The sequence below is a fragment of the Nerophis lumbriciformis genome, linkage group LG32 (genome assembly GCF_033978685.3).
Source record: "Nerophis lumbriciformis linkage group LG32, RoL_Nlum_v2.1, whole genome shotgun sequence".
Classification (NCBI taxonomy): Eukaryota; Metazoa; Chordata; class Actinopteri; order Syngnathiformes; family Syngnathidae; genus Nerophis; species Nerophis lumbriciformis.
The window spans coordinates 29401592-29416911 of NC_084579.2; the positions used below are offsets into that span (position 1 = coordinate 29401592).

General features: G+C 38.3%; 1 protein-coding gene across 1 annotated transcript in view; it reads left to right on the forward strand.

Moving 5' to 3' along the window:
- pcsk5a (proprotein convertase subtilisin/kexin type 5a) overlaps positions 1-15320 on the forward strand; it is a 112918-nt gene that overhangs the window by 76578 nt on the left and 21020 nt on the right. Inside the window, exons 34-35 of the mRNA XM_061927289.2 lie at positions 4234-4488; positions 11618-11795. Coding sequence (XP_061783273.2) covers positions 4234-4488; positions 11618-11795 — 433 coding nt within the window. The remainder of the gene's footprint in view (positions 1-4233; positions 4489-11617; positions 11796-15320) is intronic.

A 15320-nucleotide genomic window follows, 5' to 3' on the forward strand; every position in this document is an offset into this window, starting at 1 on the left:
ATACAAAAAAAAAAACTGTCTGGAGCCGCAAAAAATTAGAAGTGTTATTAAGTTAAAGTTAAAGTACCAATGATCACCCTTTATCACCCCCTGGGAGGTGAGGAGAGCAGTGAGCAGCAGCGGTGGCCGCGCCCTTGAATCATTATAATGAAGGCAACACATGATGTAAGTGTCTATATTAGCTATATTGGCCGACTATCAAAATGTGACGCAAATCTTTGTTGACAGAAATGTTGAAATGTAATATTTATTCTACACATTTTTACAACATTCGAAATCATTAGTAACATGGAGGCTTCTCAGAGGGTGAGATAACGCCTGGAAATTGTAATGATCCGCTGCCCGGATCATATTTTTTGTTTACGTTTTCAAGATACTTGTGTTTTTGGTTAGTTTTGGACTCCTTGAGTACCTGTTTTGTACACCTGAGTTTGTTGCCATGGCTGCTTATTATTTTCACCTGCCGCGTTTGTTCCCGACACGCACCTGTTTGTCATCACTGACATTATTATTTAAGTCTGTCCTCCCTGTCATTCGTTCTGGCTTCGTAGTTTGTTTTCGTGCAACAGTTGACGACTTTTGTTCCGGCTCTGTACCTGTTAGCTTCCACGCTAAACTCCTTTTTTGTTACCTTCTAGCTCCCATGCTAGCTCTTTTAGTTTTTGCCTTATGTGCTATGAGCACCCTTTTCTTTTTTCCAGTATAAGTTATTATTAAATAAATACTTTCTTACCTGCACGCTGTGTCTGACGCCCGTCTGCATTCCTGAGAGAACGAACCCCGCATCACAATGCGCCCCGGTCGTCACAGAAATGACTGGCTTAGAAATGCCAAAGGTATACATGTGTGTGTCCAAGTTAAAGGAAACGGCAGGCTGTTTTCTTTTAATAGATTTATTACAAGCTTTGCAAGCTGGGTAATGTTTGCTGTGGTCTGGAACAACATGGCACACAAACAACTATCAGAAATGCAGCCAATATTACATACAGATAATGTGTCATGAGCCATGCAACTATTAATTGAATTAAGAGGATTTAAAGAAAAATAAATTAGCTCAAATATACCTACACACAAGGCATAATGATACAATATGTACATACAGCTAGCCTAAATAGCATGTTAGCATTGATTAGCTTGCAATAATGCAGTGACCAAATATGCCCGATTAGCACTCCAACAAGTCAATAACATCAACAAAACTCACCTTTGTGCATACACGCACAACATTAAACGTTTGGTGGACAAAATGAGACAAAAAAGGGGTGGCATAAAACACGTCTTAGAAAGTCGGAGAAAGTTGTACATGCAAACAAACTACGGTGAGTTCAAGGACAGCCAAAATTAGTAAGACAAAACGGCGCTCGCCAAATAGTCTCTAATCACTGAAGCATTTTTAATAGAAACAGTGTGATTTCTAACAATTGGGGAGGTTTGTGTTGTTTGTCTTCCTACAGAAATCATATTAGAACAAAAAATATATATTTTCTCTCAGAAAATGGATTGATGGATGGAAACATTTTTGAAAAAGCTCCAGAGAGCCACTAGGGCGGCGCTCTAGAGCCGCGGGTTGCCGACGCCCGGTCTAGATAGTTGTAATGGCAACTAACGTTCCTCTGCCGTTTGCTCAGCAGGGCATAATGTTGCTGACGCGTGATCTTCTCCAATCGAATGTTCCTGCGTCACACAACAATAACATTAACAGGCTCATGCCGATCCAAAGTATGAAAAAAATACAGGATCCTGTGATGATTGACAAGAATAGCAAAAAAAATGTTATGACGTCATCACAAACACATCATTAACGCAATGGGGCACAATCGGGCATGTTCAGACACAGTCCGGAAAACTGTTGCTGCATGATGCCCTGCTTGACCTACAAAACAACATAGTCCCTTTTACGGCAGTTTCTGCTACTTTACGACACCCAACGTAAAAGTAGAGCAAACTAATTGAGCACAGATACATTAATATGAAATGAGAAATACAAAATACAAACAAAATACCAAATATACAGCCATTTAAGATATTACTGTATATCACTTCAAACAAACTATGATATGGACACATACCAATCCTGTATAATTATGTCCAAAGTGTCTCTCACAATAGTTAGCAAGATATAGGTACATTTTGGACATAATCTCATGAATATCATAACCTAATACATGGTACATTTAATGGTTTGCAAAGTGTAGTGTGAGAGCCATTTCGGCCTGCAGCTATTTTTCCTAATTCATAATTCATTATGAATGAGGTATATTAAATTATGTTATATTAGACAGGCACCTGGGGATAGGTTGATTGGCAACACTAAATTGGCCCTAGTGTGTGAATGTTGTCTGTCTATCTGTGTTGGCCCTGCGATGAGCTCTGAAAGGGACAAGCAGTAGAAAATGGATGGATGGGAGGACATACAGTACAGGCCAAAAGTTAGAACACACCTTCTCATTCAATGCATTTTCTTTATTTTCATGACTATTTACATTGTAGATTGTCACTGAAGGCATCAAAACTATGTGGAGTTATGTACTTAACAAAAAAAGGTGAAATAACTGAAAACAAATTTTAAATCCTAGTTTCTTCAAAATAGATTGATCTGATTACTTTTTTGCACACTCTTGGCATTCTCTCGATGAGCTTCAAGAGGTAGTCACTTGAAAGGGTTTTCACTTCCCAGGTGTCATAATTTTGATGCCTTCAGTGACAATCTACAATGTAAATAGTCATGAAAATATAGAAAACGCATTGAAATGAGAAGGTGTGTCCAAACTTTTGGCCTGTATTGTACATATAACACAAACAACAATTCACTTTGTTACCTAAAATACAAAAGCTAGGATAATATTTTTTTAAATAGCATAGCATGTTCTAATGTACATTGAAATTGTTTTAGTATACTGTAGGGAAGGGATTCATATGGCCCTGTACGATAGCAGATCACTCGTGAGGGGGGTGTAATCATTTTGCAATGCAGTCTCCTGAAAATGATGGAAAGCGACACCCTACACAGCAACTGACGCTGTGGTCAAAGTTGGAATCTACTGCCGTCTGTTGGCTAAAGTGGATAGTGCACCAATTCTTCACGTTTTATGTGTCAGGTAAACCGCGACGAATGGGGTCGTATGAATCCCCCTGTACAAAATGTATCAAAGTGGCCCTCCACAATTTTTCATTTTCAGTAAAAGTTTGGACACCCCTGGTTTGATAGATTCTAGCACTGCTGAGGAGACTGGTTCTCACGAGGATATGTGAAACCCTCGACAGATATCAGATAATAAATCATGTATTTTACTAAGTTTTGGTCCTGAGGAGAAACTCCATTTCTAATTCAGGTCTCGAGCTGAAAAAGTTATGAAAGAAAAAAAAAACACTCAAAGTGGAAACCCAATTTACTTGTGTCTAATTTTTTATTCTACATTAAGAACTTTTCTCTCCGAGCGTGCTGAATATTTTTTTTTTTTTTGGGCTCAGACTAAAATAGCGACGCTCCTCAGACAGGCAGCTGTCAAACGCTGGAAACGGCACAGAGTCGCCTGGAGAAAGATACTCTTCTGGTTTTGTTGTTCCCGAAACAGAAGAAACACGGCGAGGGCGGGGATTGTGGTTCTCCGCAGAAATCGTTGCAGGCGACGCCAACATCTTTTGTCATGCTGCAGTTGTCAGCGGCAGAACGTTTAAAAAACACTGCAACATGCAGACGCTACTTGTCAGGTTCAAACACTGATGGCATCTATTAAACAAGACAAAGAAGCAAGGAATCAAACAGAGACGGAATTTAATTTGGCTCAGTGAGGAGAAACGCGTACACCTGTACCCTTGTACAGTGTCACCACGCTCTGACGAAAGATTGTACGCCTCCTCTTTTATTTGGACTTTCCCTGATTACATGGCAACAGCTGTTTCTAAGGGAAGGGGGTCGTAAACAGCCATCCTGGAGGGGAGTCAGGTCCTGCTTCCTCTCCGCTTTGTATCTCTCGGGTCAAGACAAAATATTTCTGTGGATTACAATACATCAAAGAAACAGAACACCTTCATGTTGCTTCCCATCCTACACAGTGGAGTTTTACAAGCCTACTGCTTGGTAGGATCAAAGACAGCTTTTGTCCTCTAGCAGGGCGAGCTGAACTCAACGTAACACAAAGTTTTGTGATAACTTAGACACAATTATTCTGACACTACTACTTCAGTTGGAGATACTGTATATACACACACGTTAATGTCATTCATTTTTAGACTGTGACGCCTCCTGCCTTACCTGCGTGGGCCCCTTGGCCGCCTCCTGCTCCAGCTGCAGAGAGGACCACCGGCTGGAGGAGGAGGAGGAGGAAGAGGGCAGAGGCCGCTGCGTGCTGTTGGCCGACGAGTGTTCGCCGCAACAGTATCCCGACACGCACGGAGGATGCCTTCCTTGTCACAAATACTGCCAGCGCTGCTCGGGTCCTGAGAAGAGCCACTGCTTGAGCTGCAAGCTGAGACATCTCCTACTCAGTGAGTCTCATCTTTCAAATTCATGTAAGAGAGTAAAACGTCATGTATGTACGGCTTTTTAACAGATAAAAACGCAGTACTGACCGCAATATATTACAAATCTTTCTTGCAGTGGCTAACAATCTGAAAAAAATGATAAATATCTGTATGTATGTTGTAGTTGCCGCGGTACAATCCAGGTATTGGTGCTGTGCTTTTTTTCTGAAGCTTACTTCTGCACTGAACAGGAAGTCACTGTGTGTATGTTTTAATGCTGTGCAGTAGTTGTGTTGCTGTTAGTTAACAATATTATGGTATTTTTTTATGCACGTAATAAACGGACCAGTGTTTCATAGAAAAAGCCCTATGGGGTCACAAAGTTTGTGTCAACGTCGACTTAAATGGGCATTTTTAATAGTAAAACCCTGTAACACTTAAAATATTTATTATGGTGGCTAACAATCTAAAAACATATATATATAAATACATGTGTTTTCTTTTAGTTGCTGTGTTATAATCCAAGTATTACTTTGTGCTTTTATTTTGACGCTTACTTTGCACTGAACAGGAAGTCACTGTGTGTACGTTTTAATGCTGTGCAGTAGTTATGTTGCTGTTAGTTAACAACAGAGGTGTGGACTCGAGTCACATGACTTGGACTCGAGTCATGAATTTGATGACTTTAGACTCGACTTGACAAAATGTTAAAAGACTTGCAACTCGACTTAGACTTTAACATCAATGACTTGTAACTTCACTTGGACTTGAGCCTTTTGACTTGACATGACTTGCTACTTTCCCCAAAACCCAACAATTAAAAAGTTATTTAGGAGCACTCCGTATCTTTCATTTTCTTCGTCTGTGTCGATCAGCGTGTTGTTCCTGTCAGCTGGTGTGCTCTCAGTACAACAGCCAATCAAATTAGATCTACGTTGTTTTCATCACGCAGCATTCATCCAATCAAATAGTACAACCAATGAACAAGAGTTGTCAAACAACGTGCCAGTGAGAAACAATGATGCCAAAGTTGGTTTCGTTTGGGTATAAAAACGAATTGCCGTATGCAAATCACGCAGTTCGAATATTACAGACGGAGACGCAACAACTTCCAACTTTGTTCGACATTGAAGTTGCACAAAGAAGGGTAAGTTTTGAATGTAAGATAACGTTTATTGGCTAAGTAACGTGACTTTAATTTGCTGTGTAGTTAAATCAGTGAGGCTGCAAACTCACTGCTAACGTTATAACCATAGACATCTTATAAGTAGACGCAGCATGGAGCGCTACTGCCTACTGGCGCGGACGAGACGCGTGGCCGCCATCTTGGAGTGGTGATCCGCTCCACTCAGTGCAATTCATTTGGCAGGAGCAATGAACTGTCAGCGCATTTCATTCATCTTACCTCACTGAATACCACTGATTTTCACCCCATTTTTTGTCATACGTGTAGCTATGATAACAGACACATGTTTTGGCGTGTTTTATTATTCATAGTTTGCTTAACAGTAATGTAATATTCTTATACGCTATAAGTGACCAGACGTCCGAGATCAAAACTGGGAATATAATCTCAGAGAAGGGGGAAAAAAACGGTAAGGTATTTTTAAATTGAAGAAAGAATATGATTAGGTTTTATATACATGCGTATATCCTACATAAACAATGCATGAATACATTAGATATCTATATATCTTAGGGACCTATAGACTGTATCTCTGTTGCTTCAGCAGCAGAGAGTTTATTCTGTCTTGACACTTTGTATTGATATTTTCTATTACATTCTTCCCTTAAATGATCATGTTTGCAGTGATTGTTTTATGTATTTTTTATGTAAGTCGCTTTGGATAAAAGAGTCTGCCAAATACTTAAACATATATAAACACCTGAAAGTCTTCATATCAGCTAAAACCACCAATCTGTTTCACTGGATTCAGAATAAAACCAAATTCTATTTTACCCAACAATGTTAGTATTTGAATATTGTTACTTGAAGACTTATTCCTGGTTACAATTATACTGTTAAGAAAGTATTGTCTTATACTTTGCCTAAAATGAGAATGCATCATAATCAGTGGCGGCTGGTGAATTTTGTTTTAGGTGGGGCTGAAAGTTTGTAAACCAAACCCCTGTAGGGGTGGTCATCCTCCCCCAGGAGATTTCTTTGTGATTTTCACAGACAAATATTGCAGATCTTTGCTCCTTCTCAACTCTGTGGTAATATTATTTTCATAAAATACAACCAATAGTACGTTAATGTTAAATCTTACTAGTGAAAAGTAATCCCCCGATTCCTGTTTTCTACCTGTCAACTGTCAGTTCAGGCTGCTCGCCGACTCCTCATCACTACTTCAAGATGGCGGTCAAATTGCTCACGTCACAGCAACCAATGCTGCGTCTACTTATAAGATGTCTATGGTTATAATGTCATTGCAAACACGGCAATATGTTGCGTCCACTGCAGTTGCTACCTTAATCATACTTTTTGTCAAGTGATTTTTTTTAAGCAGGGTACACATAAAGTTACGTTAGTCAATGTATCACACACAGTAACGTAACGTTAGACGGCGGTCAGCAGCACCGCGTATTTTAGCCACCTATAAAAAGACAAACATAGTCAAATAAAGGTCAGTTAAAATGTATACTATATTAAGAATATGTGTACATATTGCATAGGGCCCTGACATCTAAAAAGTACAACTCTGTTCATTGTTATGTTCATATATTTGTTATGTTTTTAAGTGTACGCACACAACAACACACATACAGTATGAGATGAGATCAATGAGATAAGGTAAGAACAGGATATAAACTACTGTGGAACTAGTTACAATGCAATATGCCATGGAAATACAATGTTAACACTTTTGTGCAAATAAGTACAGTTGCACTTGTTTTTTCAAATGTGTTTATTCTGTAAAGGAATGAGTTACATGTTTAAAATGACTGGTTAATAGTGCTATTTTGAAGTGCAATGTCAGCACTATCTTTTTCCCTGCAATTTCAAATGCACTTGTTTTAATAAATAAATACAGCGTTTTAAAAGCATACACAATCTGTGTAAATATATGAGTCTGTGGTTAAAACGACTTGAAAGGACTCGAAACTCAAAATGCAGGACTTGGGACTTGACTTGAGACTTTCCAGTCTTGACTTTGGACTTGACTCGGGACTTGCCTGTCTTGACTCGGGACTTGACTCGAGACTTGAGGGCAAAGACTTGAGACTTACTTGTGACTTGCAAAGCAATGACTTGGTCCCACCTCTGGTTAACAATATCATAACACGTCATAAACGGACCAGTTTTTCATAGAAAAAGCCCCATGGGGTCACAAAGTTTGTGTCGACGTCGACTTAAGTGCCCACTTAAGTCGACGTCGACACAAACTTTTGTAATAATAAGACCCTGTAATATTTAAAACATTTCTTGTGGTGGCTAACGAGCGAAAAAAAAAAATATATAAATACATGTGTGCTTTTTTTAGTTGCTGTGTTATAACCCAGGTATTACGTTGTGCTTTTATTTTGACGCTTACTTTGCACTGAACAGGAAGTCACTGTGTGGACGCTTTAATGCTGTGCAGTAGTTATGTTGCCGTTAGTTAACAATACCATAACACGTCATAAAATGACCAGTTTTTCATAGAAAAAGCCAAATGGGGTCACAAAGTTTGTGTCAACGTCAACTTAAGTGGGCATTTTTAATAATAAAACCCTTGTAATATTTAAAAAAAATTATGTGGTGGCTAACAATCTAAAAAAAGATATATAAATACAGTAGATGTGTGTATTTTTTAGTTGCTGTGGTATAATCCAGATATTAATGCCGTGCTTTTATTTTGACGCTTACTTTGTACTGAACAGGAAGTTACTGTGTGTATGTTTTAATGCTGTGCAGTAGTTGTGTTGCTGTTGGTCAACAATATTACTATACTACACATGACATAAACAGACCAACTTTTATTTCACCGTCGACATTTTCTTACTAATAAAACACAAAAAATAATGTGGGTCCTTGAGCAAAAGAGACATTCTTGATGTGAGAAACATTTTCAAATGAACAGTCCTACAGAAAGTAAACTTTAGAGTACTAGAAGTAGAGTATTGTCATGGGCTAGGGCTGCATGAGTGCTGCCAGCATTTAGGATAGCTGTGGTTCTTTGAGGGAAAACATGAATTTTCCACATTTCCTATGACATTGTAAAGCAGAGCATTAGCCCCTCCCTCTTTTTCTCCTTGAGGTTCATGAACTGCATCAAATCTGTGGATCATGGATCTTTGTTTACTTATTATTATTTAATGTAGAGTATTATATTCCAAGAATCAATAAAGCGTGTTCCATTGTAGTTTAGACATCACTTGAAATTAGAGATGTCCGATAATGGCTTTTTTGCCGATATCCGATATTCCGATTATTTCCAACTCTTAATTACCGATTCCGATATCAACCGATACCGATATATTAACACATTGTTATGCCTAATTTTGTTGTGATGCCCCGCTGGGTGTATATTTTAGCGTCCCGGAAGAGATAGTGCTCCAAGGGGTTCTGGGTATTTGTTCTGTTGTGTTACGGTGTGGATGTTCTCCCGAAATGTGTTTGTCATTCTTGTTTGGTGTGGGTTCACGGTGTGGCGCATATTTGTAACAGTGTTAAAGTTGTTTATACGGCCACCCTCAGTGTGACCTGTATGACTGTTGACCAAATATGCTTTGCATTCACTTGTGTGTGTGAAAAGCCGTAGGTATTATGTGTTTGGCCCGGCACGCAAAGGCAGTGCCTTTAAGGTTTTTTGGCGCTCTGTACTTCTCCCTACGTCCGTGTACACAGCGGCGTTTTAAAAAGTCATAAATTGTACTTTTTGAAACCGATACCGATCATTTCTGATATTAAATTTTAAAGGATTTATCGGCCGATATTATCGGCAGCCCGATATTATCAGACATCTCTACTTGAAATGGAAGTCAAGCGTACAACACAAACTAAATGTTAAGCTAGTTAGCTTAATTCACATTAATGGTGTCCAAAATACGGCACTGGGGACATTTGTAGTCCACAACTTGTTGGGTTTTTTTCTTTGGTACTGGCCACCACATCATTTTAAAGATGGTTCTGTCAGTACACTGCAAAAAGTCAGTGTTCAAAAACAAGAAAAAAAAATACAAAAATGAGGGGTATTTTATATGAACTAAGCAAAATTATCTGCCAATAGAACAAGAAAATTTGGCTTGTCAAGACTTTCCAAAACAAGTAAAATTAGCTAACCCCAATGAACCCAAAAATACCTTAAAATAAGTATATTCTCACTAATAACAACTGTACTATATGAGTACGTATTTTCTATTGTTTCATTGAAAATAAAACAGCAAAGTCCATTTGGCTGTCATCAGTTTTAATCATACTTGCCAACCCTCCCGAATTTTCCGGGAGACTCCCGAAATTCAGCGCCTCTCCCGAAAACCTCCCTGGACAAATATTCTCCCGAAAATCTCCCGATTTTCAGCCGGAGCTGGGGGCCACGCCCCCTCCAGCTCCATGCGGACCTGAGTGAGGACAGCCTTTTTTCACAATAAGGTGACAAGAACTAAATCATCCAGACTAGAGACAAATTGTAATATTATGTTTATCTTACCTAAAAATACATATATTTATTAATTTCAAAAAAAAAACTAAATACATTTTTACTATATTTTGCTAAAAACATCGAAATTAATTGTATTTTTTTTGTATTTTTTCTGACTCCTTATTACATCCAGCCATAGAATTAAAATAAACATATTTGAAATAATTAATTTTATATTATCATAATAATTCATTTAAAATGACCATATTTAATTATTAAAATAATTGCTTGTTTATCAACAACTTTAGCATTTTATTCATTACATTTTGAAGTTCTCAGAAGCCAAGTTATGTTATATTCCTTAAGACTTATTTATGCAAGTTTGAAGTATCAATTATCCAAACACAGTTTTGTTTGCATATTTTCAGGATGTATATATATATATATATATATATATATATAATGTATGTATGAAATACTTGACTTGGTGAATTCTAGCTGTCAATATACTCCCCCCCCCCCTCATAACCACGCCCCACCCTCTACCCCCCACCTCCCGAAATCGGAGCTCTCAAGTATGGTTTTAATTATGAGACAAAATTGTGTCAGTCATGATTTTTTTCCCCATGCTTGAAATAAGAAATGATTACTTTGAAAAAGCAGTTTTATACTTGTGAGTGTTGATGACACAGCTTTGCATCAGTTGATATTCTATTTTCAAGCATGTTTTACTCAATATAGGTCATCAAATCTCAGCAACAAGCTGTAATATCTTACTGAGATCATTTAGGACCAAAACTCTTAAAACAAGTAAAACACTCTAACATAAAATCTACTTAGTGAGAAGAATGATCTTATCAGACAGAAAATAAGCAAATGTCACCCTTATTTGAGATATTTCATCTTACTTAGATTTCAGTTTTTGCAGTTATGGACATTTTAACACCTTTTTTGTTATCGTTTAAATGCTAATAACGATCAATTGATGACAACTTGAGAACATAAAAATGGGCATTTAGTGTCACTCCAGCGAGTATATCATGACAAAACTAACAGTAGCACACCAAGTGTACTTTTACGACATTGCTAAATCACTATGCTAGCAGTTAGCTGTTAGCTAGCTCGGTTTACAAAGTTCGACCCATGGGGCCCTTTGCTTGTTTTTATTCACCCAACAAATAATAAATACATTGGTAATGGCAAAGTAAAACATTTTACACTCAATAATTAGCTTGTCCTGCTAAACAGTCCGATTAAAACTCGTTGTCAAGCTAAAGTTGTAGCTAGCAAGACAGCGACACACAGTTTATCACTAACCGGTGATAAAATGTGTACGTATTTTGTGGTGGTCTATTTACCGTGTGTACCGTTATATTGTCATTTGCGTCCGAGGGTCCATTGTGCCATCAAACGTAGGTAGACATAAAAAGACGTCTTATATTTGATATGGTGCTTTTTAGTGGTAATTTTATGTAAATGCAACAAAACATGCCCAAAAAAATGTTGACAAACAACATATTTTTACAGTTGAAAGTGCAAACTATTCCCATGTGTACATCAACACACTGTGTGTGCGTTTGTGGGGACAGATGGCACCTGCGTGGATCAATGCCCGCCAGATTACTACGCCGACGAGTTGCGTCAGAAATGTGAAGCGTGCCACCCGACATGTCAGTCCTGCGTGGGAAAACACCGTCACGAGTGTCTGACCTGCAAGGACCGCCTGTTTCGAGACGGCAAAGAGTGCGTGGAGACGTGTCGCCACAGGTAACCCCCTCACATCCACCTTTTAACGCCAAACTCAATGTTGTTCTTACTGAAGTAAAGCCCGTATTTCTATACACTATTCATTTATTGTACAGTAGGAAGGGGATACATACTGCCCCATTCGTAACGGTTTACCTGACACATGAAACGTGACAAATTGGGGGGGTTAGACTATCCACTTTAGCCGCTACAGAGTGTTGAATATCATTAATTGTGTTCAATGGCAATTCCAACTTTGACCACAGTGTCAGTTGCTATGTAGAGTGGCGCTTTTCATTATTTTCAGCAGACTTCATGGCAAAATGTTTAACCTCTCACGGGAGATCCACCCAGAATTGGTTCCATATAAATCCCTTCCCTACTGTACATACTCCAAATCTTTTTGTTTTATGTATTGCATGGTCATGACTAGAGATATCGGACTGCCGATAATATCGGCCGATACATGCTTTAAAATGTGATATCGGAAATTATCGGTATCGGTTTCAAAAAGTAAAATGTATGACTTTTTAAAACGCCGCTGTACGGAGTGGTACACGGATGTAGGGAGAAGTACAGAGCGCCAATAAACCTTAAAGGCACAGCCTTTGCGTGCCGGCCCAGTCACATAATATATGAGGCTTTTCACACACACAAGTGAATGCCCGCATACTTGGTCAACAGCCATACAGGTCACACTGAGGGTGGCCGTATAAACAATTTTAACACTGTTACAAATATGCACCACACTGTGAACCCACACCAAACAAGAATGACAAACACATTTCGCACCGTAACACAACATAAACACAACAGAACAAATACCCAGAACCCCTTGCAGCACTAACTCTTCCGGGACGCTACAATATACACCCCCGCTACCCCCTACCTACCCCATCTCAACCCCTCCCACCTCAACCTCCTCATGCTCTCTCAGGGAGAGCATGTCCCAAATTCCAAGCTGCTGTTTTGAGGCATGTTAAAAAAAAAATAACGCACTTTGTGACTTCGATAATAAATATGGCAGTGCCATGTTGGCATTTTTTTCCATAACTTGAGTTGATTTATTTTGGAAAACCTTGTTACATTGTTTAATGCATCCAGCGGGGCATCACAACAAAATGAGGCATAATAATGTGTTCATTCCACGACTGTATATATCGGGATCGGCTGATATCGGAAACGGTAATTAATAGTTGGACTATATCGGAATATCGGATATCGGCAAAAAAGCCATTATCGGACATCTCTAGTCATGACATTATCACATACTGTATTTTTACAATGAACTCTGGTGCGTCTGCTAGGGTAGTGCGGTCTATTTAGCCACATGCCAGCAAATATTTAAGCTCTTTTTAAATAATATAAAAAAAATCATGACGATAGACACACATCCCGCATGGTTTATTTGAACATAGGCTGTACGGTAATTAGCGCCTCACTGCAAAGAGACCTTTGTGTGCCATTAAAATGCTAATTGATGTGGATTTTAAATTGGCGCACGCAGATTGAGAAAGTTAAATTAATGTGCCGTTAAATTGACACCCGATTAAATATGCGAGTGGCAAATCCGTAGTTTGATCCTTTGAAGGCTATGGCAAATTTAATGAACAAAAAACAATGTTGGGAGAATGATTATGACGTTATTGTCTGCCCCTACAGTTAGATAATAGTACTTAAAACAGTATATAATTGGTGCCACTGCCTCTTCACGAAGGAATATGTTTTATTGACACTTTTCAGCAGGCAAATAATTAAATACATTCAATTAAAATAGTAATTAATTGGTTGAAATGTAAAAACAAATAAATATATTATATATATACAGTACAGGCCAAAAGTTTGGACACACCTTCTCATTCAATGCGTTTTCTTTATTTTCATGACTATTTACATTGTAGATTGTCACTAAAGGCATCACAACTATGAATGAACACATGTGGAGTTATGTACTCAACAAAAAAAGGTGAAATAACTGAAAACATGTTTCATATTCTAGTTTCTTCCAAATAGCCACCCTTTGCTCTGATTACTGCTTTGCACACTCTTGGCATTCTCTCGATGAGCTTCAAGCGCACCTGTGAAGGTGAAAACCATTTCAGGTGACTACGGTACCTCTAGAAGCTCATCGAGAGAATGCCAAGAGTGTGCGAAAAAGTAATCAGAGCAAAGAGTGGCTATTTTGAAGAAATTAGAATATGAAACATGTTTTCAGTTATTTCACCTTTTTTTTTGTTAAGTACATAACTCCACATGTCTTCATTCATAGTTGTGATGCCTTCAGTGACAAACTACAATGTAAATAGTCATGAAAATAAAGAAAACGCAATGAATGAGGAGATGTGTTCAAACTTTTGGCTTGTACTGCATATATATAATATATGTATTTGTTTTTACATTTCAACCAATTAATTACTATTTTAATTGAATGTATTTAATTATTTCATGATATTAAGAGCCTGCTGAAAAGTGTCAATAAAACATATTCCTTCGTGAATAGGTAGTGGCACCAATTATTTACTGTTTTAAGTGCTATTACTGTATCTAACTGTAATTCATAGTTTTGACACCTTCAGTGACAATCTACAATGTAAATAGCCATGAAAATAAAGAAAACACATTGAATGAGGAGAAAGTATGTCCAACTTTTGGCCTGTACTGTATATATTGGCTTACAGTGCAGTTTCACTACTTTGAGGACATGTTATTGATGCATTATATTGATTTCACTTTTCAGTAGGCTGCATTTGCATGAAATAGTTCAATAAATTAAATTAATATAGAAAATTTGTTTTGAAAAAAATATGGCTGACATTGCAGTGCCATTACCTCTTGATAGGTGAATTTTTTTTGGATCAAAATTACATTCCATGTTTTATTTTCACAGGAGATGTCCCATAAAGGCTTTTTTGCCGATATTCGATATTCGGATATTGTCCAACTCTTAATTACCGATTCCGATATCAACCGATACAGTTGTGGAATTAACACATTATTATGCCTAATTTTGTTGTGATGCCCCGCTGGATGCATTAAACAATGTAACAAGGTTTTCCAAAATAAATCAACTTTTTTTTAACATGCCTCAAAGCAGCATGGAATTTGGGACATGCTCTCCCTGAGAGAGCATGAGGAGGTTGAGGTGGGCGGGGTTGAAGTGGGGTAGGGGGTAGCGGGGGTGTATATTGTAGCGTCCCGGAAGAGTTAGTGCTGCAAGGGGTTCTGGGTATTTGTTCTGTTGTGTTTATGTTGTGTTACGGTGCGGATGTTCTCCCGAAATGTGTTTGTCATTCTTGTTTGGTGTGGGTTCACAGTGTAGCGCATATTTGTAACAGTGTTAAAGTTGTTTATATGGCCATCCTCAGTGTGACCTGTATGGCTCTTGACCAAATATGAATAGTATTCACTTGTGTGTGTGAAAAACCGTAGATAATATGTGACTGGGCCGGCACGCAAAGGCAGTGCCTTTAAGGTCTATTGGCGCTCTGTACTTCTCCCTTGTCCGTGTACCACTCCGTACAGCGGCGTTTTAAAAAGTCATACATT